The sequence below is a fragment of the Leucopleurus acutus genome (assembly GCF_964270905.1).
Source record: "Leucopleurus acutus genome assembly, chromosome: 11".
Classification (NCBI taxonomy): Eukaryota; Metazoa; Chordata; class Mammalia; order Artiodactyla; family Delphinidae; genus Leucopleurus; species Leucopleurus acutus.
In genome coordinates, this window is record NC_139152.1 from 66,604,666 (window position 1) to 66,619,284 (window position 14,619).

At 36.3% G+C, this 14,619-nt stretch overlaps 1 protein-coding gene across 13 annotated transcripts in view; it reads right to left on the bottom strand.

Annotated features, from left to right (window-relative positions):
• PPFIA2 (PTPRF interacting protein alpha 2) overlaps positions 1-14,619 on the bottom strand; it is a gene marked incomplete at its 5' end in the record, with an annotated part of 476,541 nt that overhangs the window by 121,335 nt on the left and 340,587 nt on the right. For all 13 annotated transcript variants that reach the window (XM_082850009.1, XM_082850006.1, XM_082850004.1 and 10 more), the window contains one exon: positions 6,059-6,280. In XM_082850009.1, coding sequence (XP_082706135.1) covers positions 6,059-6,280 — 222 coding nt within the window. The remainder of the gene's footprint in view (positions 1-6,058; positions 6,281-14,619) is intronic.

The following is a 14,619-nucleotide window of genomic DNA, read 5'->3' on the forward strand; positions in this document are numbered from 1 at the left end:
CATCCAAACAAAAGCTACTATTTAAAAAGCTTTTGCTTAAGATTTTGACTTTTTCTGTTTCCTATATTTTTTAGTCCAATAAGGGTAGAGTTTTCAATCTTAGACTATTCCTTCAAAGTGCTGCTTACAATTATTAATTCTGTATTGTTAATTTCATTTTCACACAGAACTCTAGGAATGTTATGTCAATTTTGTAGCCCAAGAAAAAATTCTAAATTTAGCCTACATATATAAACATCTTACAAAATTATAATAGCCATAAATTCAGTAAAAGGCATACACGTGTTTCTTTAGAACATGAGCACGAAGTAGTACATACTTGCTTTAAATTCTAGTTTTTGATACTTATTAACCCTGTTATGGGTAAACACTGCTTAGCTTTTCTAAACTTCATGTGCTTTCTTTTTTCTTATATATTTTTTTTTCAGTTTTTGGTTGGGATGTTAATACACGACATTGTTGTGATATATTTTAAGTGCTTTGCATGATGTCTTATGTACAATATACACTCAGTAAATTCTAGCTTCTTTTTTATTATTATTCTTTTTTATTACCATGTACAATACACACTAAATAAATAATAGCTTATTATTATTATTTATGTATTATCTTTTTCTTACTATTATGCCTATAATTAGCTGATCTGACAATGGTGTATATTACATATAGGAGTCATTGGATGTGACTTTGGTATTTCATTTTTAATTCAGTGATTCATATGGGAGATTCAATTTATAACTGCAGGCTGTGTTGCCAAGAATAAATTTTGAATTTACATGTTGGAGAAGTATCTTTTCGCTGTGTGTTACTTGGAAATTTTAAAAAAGAAAGCTTTTTCTAGTTCCTGAAAACTGCTGCCTAAAAAAAGTTGAAAAACTGTATAAAGGATTAATTTTCTCTTAACTTGAAGTTTATGTTAAAACTGGATTTTATTATATCAAATAAATATAATTCTATAGCAACTTAGAGCTAGTAAAGTGAAAAATATAACTCCATGTTTCAGATAATAGAAAAGACAAAATTGATACGTATTCACTCATATAATCACATAGTGAATATTCAAAGACCTCTTAATAAGAAGTTGGAGTGATAAGCTGTATTCACAAAACAAAATATAACTGAAATACTTCACAGAAAATTCTAACTCTTTGAATATCAATATATTTAATGAGATATTAGTATCCAAATACCCAATTAGTAGCCTTCTTGATTAGAGTGGAACAAATATCGTATATTAACGCATATATGTGGAATCTAGAAAAATGTTACAGATGAACCTATTTGCAGGGCAGGAATAGAGACGCAGACGTGGAGAACAGACGTGTGGACATGGGGCAGGGGGAAAGGGGGGTCAGATGAATTGGGAGATTGGGATTGATATATATACACTACCATGTGTAAAACAGACAGCTGGGGGAACCTGCCATATAGCACAGGGAGCTCAGCTCAGTGCCCTGTGGTTACCTAGAGGGATGGGATGGGGGGGAGGTCCAAGAGGGAGGGGAATATATGTATACATATAGCTGATTCACTTCGTTGTACAGCAGAAACTAACACACCATTGTAAAGCAACTATACCCCAATTTAAAAAAAAAAAAAAAAAAGAGTGGAGAGGTAAACTAAGCCTCCATATGATACTGACTATATTTTCTAGTCTAGGTACCATGCCAAGCTTTAACCCTTACTCCAAGAAGTGACAGTCAATTTAAGGAGCGCTTAAGACAAAACTTCAAACAAAAGTAAACTTTGTAAATATACAAGACATTAAACAGATGTAATCATCACCCTGGCTTAAAAAGAAAAAAAAGAAAAGTAAACTTTGAATAGATTTATTTCTTGACAAAGAATAATTTCAAAAATATATTCTGAAACCATGAATGAAATATATTTACACAATTTGTTTCAGATATATTAGACTATGCACATGCACAGCAAAATGCATTTCAGTTTTTAATTATGTGGTCAGTTTTTTCCTATTCTCTATTCTTTTTCCTAATTAATTCAACAAATAGTTATTGCTTATATCATATATAAATCATACTGGGTTAGCAGTGCTATAGGGGTAGCAAGGAGAATCACCTTGCTTGTCTTTTCTACTTAAAGTCATGCAATCTAGTAGACTTTGTTGTGACCACAGCTCAAGAATACATAAAAGCGAAGTCCGGAGTTTTCAGTGTTATGTGATACCTTTTTAAAGTATGTGATTTTCACATTTTCTTGCTTATTGAAAAGATCAAAAGATTGATTATTTAGGAAGCAGTTACAGTGCAGCTGCATTTTTTATGGTAGTTGCTATCACTGAGGAAATGATTGCATCTTGTGATTTTGGAAGCTGCTCATAGTGGACGAAGCAGAGATTTTGAAGCTGGGGTAGTCCTCTATTCTTCCTGGTGCTGGGGGTGGGGAAGGTAGTGTGTTGGGGAGAATAGTGGTTAGGCCTTGGACAAGTTACTTTACATCACCTGAGAAAAATGGCACAATTACAAGTACCTCCCCTAAAGGACAGAAGGAATTAAGGAAATTAAATATAAACCAGGCTCCCATGGCTTGCATCCTGAATCTTATGGGAAATATTTTATTTGGTCTTCACAGTGTGCTTAATACACACACACACACACACACACACACACACACACACACACGTGATGCATCCAGAAAGGCAGACAGAGTATAGGCTCCTTGTTCAGGTCTCATTAACCCTATCACTTCCTACTGTTACACCTGGCACTTCACACACTTATATTGTTTACCTGGCTTTGAAGACATTTGTGTTTGCAAGCCCCCTCAAAGGTGAGTGATGAGAAATACTCCTTTCTTGTGAAACTCTTCTAAGATATAACTACCCAGAACTTATAGAGCTGATAAGAATAGTTATATTGTAAAAGAGGGGCCTGGTGAAGTCTTGGTGAGGGGCTTCCCTGGTGGCCTGGTGAGGGGCTTCCCTGGTGGCACAGTGGTTAAGAATCCGCCTGCCAATGCAGGGGACACAGGTTCCATCCCTGGTCCGGGAAGATCGCACATGCTGTGGAGCAACTAAGCTCGTACGCCACAACTACTGAGCCTGTGCTCTAAAGCCCACGAGCCACAACTACTGAGGCTTGCATGCCACAACTACTGAAGCCCGCGTGCCTAAAGCCCATGCTCCACAATGAGAGAAGCCACCGTAATGAGAAGCCCACGCACCACAACGAAGAGTAGCCCCTGCTCGCCGCAACTAGAGAAAGCCCGCACACAGCAATGAAGACCCAACACAGCCAAAAATAAAAACAAATAAATAAATAAATTGAAAAAAACAAAGAATTCCTGGTGAAAGCAGAACACCTTACCTATGAGAAGGTATTCCTAATTATAAAAAAAATTTGGCATCAGATAGATGATTGACATTTTAAATCTGACTTAGCTTTTTGTCACCTACATCCAAAGACTATTAGAATCAAAGGGTTATTTTTACTTAGGTCATAAGAAAGGGAGAGCTGGAGATACTGGACTCTATCTGCAAATGACACTGGATTAAACAAGCATTAATAGAATAGGTGAGTGTTAAGTGAAAGAAAAACAGCTAAATCTGTGGGACTAAGAGAATGAAGAAATAGGAAACGAGCAAAAGCTCAAGAAATGGCCCTGGTGGTTTACTAGTCAAAAATCTTAGTGTTCCTTAACAGTAATATAGAAGAGGGGTTAAACTGCATGTACTTTATAAATTCTCTAAGTTTGGGTTGTGGGAGGAGTGAAGATGAGAGATGCATTCCCGAACTGTTAACTCATAAAAAGGTGTATCATTATCTGTGCGGTGACAGAACCACTTCATGGATTATCTTACTCTGAGATAGTAGGCATTGTTTGGGGACATATTCTGATTTCATCCATGCCTTTTGATGTTTACACCTAACACCCGTAAATATCCATCCTTTCAACAAGAGCTTCTGAGTGCCTAGTATATACTCAGTAGTTGTGTATGTGATTAAAATAGAGCAATGAACAAAACTAGACAAAACAAAAATCCCCAGCTCTTATGAATCTTTATATACAGTGGAGAGGAAAGCATATGACAAACAAGTAAATCAGCAAAGTACATACTGTGTCAGATGGCAGTAATTCTGTGAGATTTTTAAAAAATGAAAGAAGAAGGAGAGTGTATATGTGTAAATACCACGGTTAGGGAACACTTCACTAAGACATTTGAGTAAAAGGCAGAAGGAAAAGAAAATGCAACAGAATAGATCTGGCTTGCTTAAGAGGCCACAGTAACTGGACTGAGTGGATTAAAGTGAAAGAGTAGTAGATGAGTTCCCAGAGGTCAGAGGGTGGGAGTAGAGATTGTACAGGGTTGTTGACCACTGCAAGGACTTTGATTTTACTGTAAGTAGAATAGGTAGCCATTGAAGAGTTTTAAGGAGAAAGTGACTTGAGCTGACTTACACTGCAAGAGGTCACTCAGGCTGCTGTGTTGAGTATAGACTATTAGAATAATCCAATGAGAGATGGTGGTTGTGTGAAATAAGGCAGAGCCATGAAGAGTGTGTGAAGAGGTCACAGGACGGATATATTTTGAAGTTGGAAGTAATAAGATTTATGGATGAAGCAAATGCAGTGTGTGAGTGAAAGAGAGGTACCAAGGACAGTTCCAAGGTTTTTGATCTAAGCACCAGTAATGGAGTTGCCGTCAGCTGAGATATGTAAGACTGCAAGTAAGTCTGGCTTCTTGGGGGGAATATCAGGAAAACAGTCTTGAGAATGTTAATTTTGAGATACCCGTCAGAGATCTAGATACAGGCATCTGGAAATCAGGAGAGATGGATAAGGTGGAGATATAAAGTGGGAATCATAAGACCACGGGTAGTTTTTGGAGCCATGAAACGGCATGAATTTACCAGGGGAGTTAAGGTAAATTGAGGAGGAAAGGCATTCCATGGTTGGGGATGAGAAGTAGAGCCAGTAAAGGAGCCTGAGATGGGGTAGCAAGTAAAAATGAAGGAAAATCAGGAACAGTGTAGTGTGCTATTAGCCAAATGAAGAAATACACCAGGAAGTGGTAATTAGATCAAGTGCTTCCAAGGACTGAGAAGTGTCTCCTGGATTCAGCAACATGGAGGTCAAACTGGATAAGAACAGTTTTGATGGGACCGTGGAGGCAAAAGTATGATAAAATGGGCTCAAAGGAGAATTGGAAGAAAAGAATTGGATACATAGAGTCAACTCCAATAACAGCTAGTTAATGATGTACAAAAGATAAAAAAATAAAAATATGATTTAAAAGAACATATAAAAATGGAAAAGGTGAAAAGTCACAAAATAAAATTTTCATAAATATAGATAATTTTCTTTTAAATTAAATAGAGTGATAACAGTGAAAAGATTCTAAACTTTTCACCTCAGCTGGTAGGATGATTTGGCAATATCACAAATAAGACATCTCCTTGTAATTTTTGTTGTAACTTTAAAGTACCCACTTTTTCAAATAGATGAAGTGATGTTAAGTTTAGTAAGAACTGAACATATAGAGAAAGAAAGGTTCCCACTTTCACACATGTACTTTCACATTCACAGATAGAAAACCAAAATAAGAGGGATATTTTTAAAGTAATGTCTTTGAGTATTCCCATCTGCTAAGAGTATAGCAATTCATTATTCGTACCCGAATCTAGGGTTATTTAAAATTAACAGCTTAAAACATTTAAAAATTCATTTAAAAACCTGTAGTTTTTATTACTTCTGAGATTTGATACCAACATTTTCTTTCCATACATATTTATGGGGTGGAATAGGGAGGGTGGGAGGGAGGGAGACGCAAGATGGAAGAGATATGGGAACATATGTATATACATAACTGATTCATTTTGTTGTAAAGCAGAAAAAAAATAAAAAAGTAAAAATAAAGGGGTGATGAAGTAAACTATTTTTGCCTTAGTGAACAAGTTTCATAACTAATATAATGCATACTGATTTACGGTCTTTTGAGAAAAGGTAAAGAGTATATGCCATTAGGGGAAATTATGGAAAAAGCATCTCAGAGACAGCATTAAGGAAGCAAAGACTGAAAGTGTTGCGAATCACTTACCTCCCTAATGTCCCTTTGATACTTAGTGTTCATTTCTTCTGTTTTAATGAGATCCTTTCTTGCTGTCTCTGCTTCCTGTTCCACCTCTCCCACTCGGGAAGAAAGGGCTGCTAAACGTTCTTTCATTTGGGCCATTTCATAGTTTTGTTTTTCAAGCAATTCTTGTAGTTCAACTATTTGACTTGTTTCATCAGTTGAATCTATAGAACCATTGGACAAACGCTGCAGGAAAAGAGAAAGAAACTGCACTTAGAATTTTCTTCATCTTTAATTTAAAATTCATGAACTTAAAGATATGAGACTGATAAAGATTTCATACTGAGAAATAAGAACTCTAACAGAACTAGCTTTGGAGGAAAACTAAGTTTCTGAGAAAACTCTTAATTGGCATTAAAATATAAAGGTAGATCAGTAATTTTCAAATAAGTTAATAGATGCATATGAACTGGAAACTATTATGTATGCTACATTATACACAGTTTAGCACAAAACATGGATATAGCATAAACATTCAATAAGTGGCAGCTATTTTTAATCAATTACATATAAAATTTATTATAAATAAATATTTATGTAACACAGCATGTTATTATTAAATAATAAATAAGGGCACAGAAACTATGTAATATTTTCTATTTTTATTCAAGATCCTTTGTGAATTTGCAAGTCTTATTTTCAATGACTCTCAGTAAAAGAAAACTTACACTTTTCTTTTAAAGAAAGTTATTCCTGCTGTGAATCTGACCTAGCTGGAACAAAGGTATAGCATAGAAAAGTCTTGCTTTCTATATTGCTATCAACATAAAAGTAATGAGTGCACACAATCCACAGGAAAGAGGCTGAAGAGTTTAAATACTTGGAGATTGATTTTTCCTCTTTTTGAAGGGGCTGCCTGGAAACCAGGGTAACTCATGTCTTCAGAAGGATGACCTACAGCCTAGCTGCACTGGAGAAATTTTGTGGTGAAGACAGTGCAGGAACTGGGGAGAAATAAGTGCTAAGAGAAAAAGATCACAATGAACTAGAAATAGGAAAGTATGGAGAAAAAGAAAAAAAAGTACTATCAATTCTGTTAGAATGCTTGTTTGGAAAATATGAATTCATTCTAGCATGACAGATACATTAAGAAACAATTTGAAAAAAAAAAAAGAAAGAATTTGAACATAATGTAACTTTTGTGTTTTCTTATGTACAATCTCATTCCTGATAATCACTGGCTGAACACAGAAAACCAGACCTAGCTGAATCAATCAGTGTAGGAATATACAAAATGTACACATGCACTTTCCTCAAACATCTAACACCAACCTCACACTTCATCAAGCGCTTTGAGTCAGCCCATCCATATCTGTGTTACACCTGTCTGATTTTAGATACTCCTCCTTCCAACACTTCACAATAGATCACAGCTATAACCCTTCTGACATCCACTGTGATCAGCAAACTTCAGATCTTTTTCAAAGTAAAGAGTTAAATTTATCACAGCAGTTATGCAATCCTTAACCATTTAACATGTGTAAAACTGTGCTACTATTTTTAGTATTAGAAATACTAGAAATAGTATTTAGAAATAGTATTCTATTTATTTTAAAAGTCATTGATAAAGGTTTTAGTGTTGTACTGCAAACCCCTTTCCCCCATAAGCCCTGTGATTTTTATTTTGAAATTTTGCATAACTCATGATATTTTGGAATGCAAATGTCCTATTAGACAAAACTGACTGTAGGATAAAAGGAGTATAGAAAGCATCACAAAAGCAGCGAGAAAGATAAAATAGAGAGAATGGGAAAGCAAACAAATGGCAAGAGGTATTGGTAAGTCCAGTTGCCTAACACGTGGAGAAACAGTTGGACAAATCAAAATTAAAAGGGCAGAGAAAGATAGAGTCAGTCTTAAGATAGCATCTTAAGATACCAGTTGGATTTGCAGAATTAGTACTTTGAAAATATGACTGAACTTTTGTATTGCAAGTGCCAAACTTTTTCTTATCTAGTGAAAGGTGTAAGAGTGTTGGAAAGGATCAAAGGTCAGTTGACCAGTTGCTCCTTCAGAGTCTTGATTCCCCTAGCTGCTGGGACTGCTTGCTTGCGGAGGGATCAGAGCTGAGAACATGCCTAGCAATTGCTCTTAGTGGAAGGGAACTGCCTTTCCAAAGTTAAACCCCTCCGTTGGGGCGTGCAATACCACATACAATGCAGAGCAGTATTATTGTGAAGCTAATAAAAAACCAACATTTTAGACAGTTTTTATGAACACAAAACCCAAAAACATTGATAGTGACATTTATATGATACCATTATCTGTACATTGAACTGGGAAAAGCCTATTTACATTCATTAGACAGCAACTGAGAACTGGTTTAGGGAGAAAGGCTAGAGCGAACTGCCAATCAATTATGTCCAAATTTGGGATAACTGAGGTATGATATTACAGGATTTCTGTAATAACAGCAAATATCTTCGAACTCTGTACACCACTTACAAGTAATGAGGCAACCTTAAGCTTTAATAGAATTTCTGCCTCCTCACATTGAGAATTTCCTCTAGTCAACTAAAAAGTGGCAATTTTTAGAAACTACAAAAGTCATTAGAAAATACATTTTTGCAGTGAAAAATGTTTTCTGTCATTGAAAAATTACATTTAAGATTTGAGTCCTTAAGAACTTTGGAGAAACTGAGACTTAGGTAATTACACGAAGTTGATTTGAATTAAAATGCAGAACTTTGAATTCCGAGGTCATTTCATCTACACATCTACATTTCATCTTTACCGTATTACTTTTAATCAGAACATAAAAATCAAAACGATAGAATAACACATGCTGGATGGTATTGACAAGTAACAAGAATGTAGTGTGTGTATGTATAGCTATATGAATATACATACAACAGTACACACACACACACACGTGTATAAATTCTACAAATATTTGTTCAGTGCAACTGAATGATGTTAATTTTCTAATTAGAAAAATGATTATTCCAAATCTGTGCACCTGAAGTCCATTAAAATCTTGTCTAAAAGTTGCAAATTTTTTAATGGGCTCAAGGTAAGAGAAATTTAAGTAAATATAAACAGTAATCAGACAACGAAAATAAAACACTTTCAAAATGTTAACCTCTTCAATTCCTTTAAGTAACAGATGTGTACTGCATAGTCTTTATGCTACTTTGGAATTTAGTACTACCCATGGAAAATTTTTGAACAGTCAATTTTTCTCTGAAGTGCTTATTGACATTATATGTTTAAAAATATGTAATATTTTATCTGTTCAAATCACCTTAAATATATTTTGTGCTGAGCTTAATATATGTTTTCATAATTTCAGAGTGGAAAGGTCATCTTAAACCTGTGGTGTATACCTTAGAAAAAGAATATACAACTTTATTCCAAATCATTATTATCTTGGTCTACCTTTAAAATAAATTGTGGCACTTTAACATAAAGGGCAAATGAGAGAATTAAAGGAAAAATCAATGCTTATTTTAAATAGCTTTATCGAGATCTAATTTACATACCATAAAGTTCAACCATTTCAAGTGTAAATGTCAACGGTGTTTAGAATACTTAAAGAGTTGTGCAACTATCGATGTAATCTAATTTGAGAATATTCTCATTACCCCTAACAGAAACCTCATACCCATTAGCAGTCCCCTAAGAGCAGACCCCCACCCCCAGCCCGAGGCAGCCACTAATCTACTTTCTTTCAATACAGATTTGCATATTATGTACCTTTCACATAAATGGAATCACAGAATAGTCTTTTGTGATTGGCTTTATTCACTGAACATAATGTTTCTGAGGGTCATTCATGTTGTGGCATATTATCAGTATTTCATAGCTTTTATTGCTGAATAGTGTTTTACCATGTGAATATTCTACATGTAATTTATATATTCATCAGTTAATAGACATTTCAATGGTTTCCACCTTTTGAGTACTGTGAATAATGTACCTGTGAACATTTGTGTACGAGCCTTTGTGTGGACATACATTTACAGTTCTTGTGGAACTCCTAGGAGATTCCTAGGAGAAGAATTCTTCTCCTAGGAGAAGAATTGCTGGATCATATGATAATTCTATGTTTAACATTTTGAAGAAATATTTCCCAAAGTGGTTGCCCCATTTTACATTCCCACCAGCAATCACGAGAGTTCCAATTCCCCACATCCTCACCAAAACTTGTCTTTTTATTAGAGTCATTCTGGTAGGTATGAAGTGGAATCTCCTTGTGGTTTTGATTTGCAATCCCTAATGACTAATTATGTTGAGCATCTTTTCTTACGCCTACTGATGTTTTGTGTATTTACTTTGTGGAAATGTCCATTCAAAGTATTTGCCCATTTACTAATTGGGTTATTTGTCTTTTATTATTGAGTTGTAAGAATTGCTTATATATACTTTGGATACAAGTCCTTTGTCAGATATATGACTTATAAATAGTTCTTTCCAGTATTTCGATTATCTTTTTTACTTTCCTGATGGCACAGTTTGAAAGTGTTTTTAATTTTAATGAAGTCCAATTTATCATTTTTCTCCTTTATGTGCTTTTGGTGTTATACCAAGAAGTTATTTCTTAACATAAGTTTATAAAGACTTCAATTTTTTTTCTTTTAAAGTGTAGAAGTATACACTTAAATTACTAGTTTTCAAAGGCAATAAAGGCTCAGATGATAAAATGTTTTAAATATATATTTTGATTCAATCAATAATTATTTATTGAGCACCTACTATGTGCCAAATGGAAGAAATTAGGTTTTAGGATTTTTTAAAAATATGATGATACATTCCTGCCATTAAGGAAATTTTCATCTAGCAGAGAAGTGACACACAAACAAGCAGGTATTAAGTACTGCAATGAAATATTATCATAGAGCTATGTTTTGCTTACATATTTGTGTTATGGGAGCAGAAAGAAGATACCTTTTGTGACACTCTTTGAGTTGGGTTTTTAAAGGTAGGCAATTATATTTCAAGTAAAATAAGGGAGGGGGTAGTTATTCCAGGAAGGGGAAACAACATGAGCAAAGGCAGGGAGGCATTCTCTGCAGGGGGATTATGAGTAGCCCTGTGTGCACAGCAAAAGATGTGCTGTGGGGAAATGGGAGGATATGAGACCTGAAAGGGAGGGCCAGCATACATTAAGATGTCCTTAGCTTCTCATATGAAATAGCATGAACTTTGGGTACTAAACAGAATGACAGAGAGTCATCAAAGGTTTTTGAACAGGGAAGTTACCTGTAAACATTTGCTGGCAACCTGCTCATCTCATGGTCCTGGTGGTCTGTGTAAAGCCTTTCTTAGCTGCCTGTAGTGGACAATTTTTGCTTGCCTGCTCAGCATCCATTTTTCCTTCCCACTTCCCCATAGTTAGAGTTGCCAGATGAAATACAGGGTACCCAGTTAAACATTTTTTTCCTTTGGAATGTACTTTATTATTTTCTTTTAATTAAAAAAAATGTTTATTGTGGTAAAAGTCACATAATATAAAACATACTACTTTAATCATATTTAACTGTACAGTTCAGTGGCACTAAGTATATTCACATTGTTGTGCTGCTCTCACCATCATCCATCTCCCGAATTTTTACCTACCCAGGTAAATTTGAATTTCAGAGAGACAATGAAAAATTATTCAGTATGTCACATGCAGTATTTGGGTCAAGCATATACTAGGGGAATTGATTATGCAAAGAAAACATTGAGCCAAACCCAGAATGAAAGCATAAATTATGTGTTTACCTGACAAAGGAAACAGAAAAATCAAAAACTGGGAGACACAAGTGGGTATAGGATTTTTAAAGCCACCCTAGTAACTTTTACTCTAGTTGTAGCTAGTAACTTTTACTCTAGTTGTACCTAGAATTGAATAGGCTACGGCAAGAAGATGGGAGGGGGTGTAGGTGGAAGGATGATATGAGTTCTTGAGATGATGCGGGTTCTTGAGATCATTGCAGGACTTTGACTTTTACTCTGGGTGAGATGGGGACCCTATGAAGGTGCTGAGCAGAGGAGTGGCATGATCTCACATTTTCAACGCATCCCTCTGCTTTCTTGTAAAAGCCAGACTGTAGGAGTAAAGGATAAAATTAAAGAGATGAATTATAGAGGCTTTTAAGTAATCCAGGTGGATGATAATGCTGGCTTGCACCAGGGTGTTAGCAGTGAAGGTTGGGAGAATTGGTCATATTCTTTCAATGGATTAGACGTGATATGAGACCAAAAGCATAGACTCAAGCAGGACTTTAAGAATTTTGGTCTTCAATTAGAAGAATGGTGTTGCTATTTATAGAAGAGGGGGAATCTTCAGAAGAAACAGATTTGGGATTAGGATGGGGTAAAATAAAGAACTGGGTTTTGGAAACAAAGTTGGGGTAACTTGTGAGATGTCGAAGTTAAGTCTCTTAGGCTGTTGCATGAGCCTGCAGTCAGGAGTAGTCAGTGCATGGATGTTTTCTATGAAAAATTACAACACTGGATGAGATCACCTGTGGAGTCAGAGGGGAGGATCATCAAAGGTGAGTAAGAAGGTATCTTTAAAGGTCTCTTCACATATCACTTTATCAGAGAGGTCTTTTATTCCTGCTATGTAATATGTATTTTGTTTGTTGTCTGTCTCACTCACTAAAATATATATTCCTAAATTTTCTCTCTATCCCAGGCTTAACCTGTATATTCTTGTATGTTCAACTACTACTCCATTTTCCTGCTTGAATATCAAACAGGCAGTCCAACCAAACTCAGAATGTTCAAAACCAAATTCCTGTGCCTCTTCCCCAAATCTGTTTCACCTTCAACCTTTACCAGCTCAGTTGGTAAAAACTCCATCCTTCCATATGCTTCCACAGGCTGAAAAACTTTGGTGTCACCAAGTCCTCTCTTTTTCTCCCATCTCCTATTGAGTCTATTAGAAAAACATGTTTGCCTTATCTTTGCAATAGAATAAATATGACTCATTTTCATGCTGTCTACTGCTGTCACCTGTTGGGGAAGCAGTCTTCATGCAAACTGCCAACCCTCTCCAGGATTGCCCAGTCAATGTCCTGCATCTGGAATATTCCCCTACATGGAAGCTAGGTGTCAAGCTATAACTTGGCCCCAGATTCTTCTTCCTTATTAGGAGAAACCATTTCCCTGTTCTAGGTATGCAGTGAACTTCCTTGTATTGCATGTGCTATATGTCACCTGGCCAGCCCCACCAGTGTATCTGCCCCTCATGGGAAGAGAGGCGTGCGTGCAGTCCATTGTCCTGCCTCTGCTACCAGGAAGGACCAATTCCCTAGCCACGGGAGATTTGTGCAGGCCACAGATGCTGATCTTGCTGCCTCTCTTCACCTTTCTGTGAGTAGTGTTGTTCCAGTTGGAAAGATCAAAGGTTGGGAGACACAAGTGGGTTTAGAATTTTCAAGGGGACCCAGTGTGGCTAGGATGGAATGAACTACAGCAAGAGGATGGGGTGGATATAGATGGGCAGATGATGTGGGTTCTTGAGATCACCGTAGAACTTTGACTTTTACTCTGGGTGAGATGGGAACCGGAGGAAGATTCTATGAGCAGAGCAGGGGCAATCTATTAGGAAAACATGTTTGCTTTATCTTTGCAGTACATGTGAATCTTCCCCATGTATGCTACCTCCTGTATGTCAAGGAGCTCCTTGTTGTCAGTCCTCTTTGCTGACTCTGAAACCCCAGAAGATGCAATAGGCTGAGATATGTGGGCTCTGACTTCTGGTGGTTGGTACTGTTATAATCTTTGCCATCCTCCATGCAAATCCTCACCTGGGATTGGTAGCTGGTTTTTCCTGCTCAACACCAGCCCTTGTCTGCATCATCTACTCTCACTAGAATCACTGTAATAACCTCCTAACTGGTCTCTTTGCTTCTAACTTTGTCCTTTTATGTTCATTCTTAAAACAACCAGAGTGATCCATGGTGATCTTGTTACATGATAGATAAAGTTATTCCTCTGCTCAAAACACTACAATGGTTTTTCATTCTACTCAGCACAAGAGGGAAAACTTACAGTGAGCAATAACCACTGCCCCATCCCCCTTCCCCTTCCCTACTCCCCTCCCCTTCCCCCATGCCTTTACCTCTCTGAACTCTCTCCTACTATTCTCCCATTTGCTCTCTTGCTTCAGCCACACTGGCAAACTCATTGTTCCTCTAATAAAGTCAATCACTGTCCCAAGTTACAGTCTTTGCTTAGTTCTTCCTTCTGCTTGGAATGCTCTTCCCCTAGTAACCCACATGACTAAAAACCTCAACAATTTCAAGGATGCCAATCTTGACCACCTTATTTAAAAGTGCAAACTGTCTCCACCCTATGTCTCCCTAGGACTCTTGATCCTTTTGTGTTTCTCTAATTTTTTTTTCTTCAATAGCATTTATCATCTTCTAACATGACAAATGATTTACTTATTTATATTTATTGTTTATTTTCTGCTAACCTCCTCCAACTTGCTGGATTATAAGCTTCAGGAGGTAAAGAGCCTTTATAGGTTTACTCTTTGGTGTATCACAAGTGTCTAGAAAGATGCCTGGCACATGATGCAATAGACT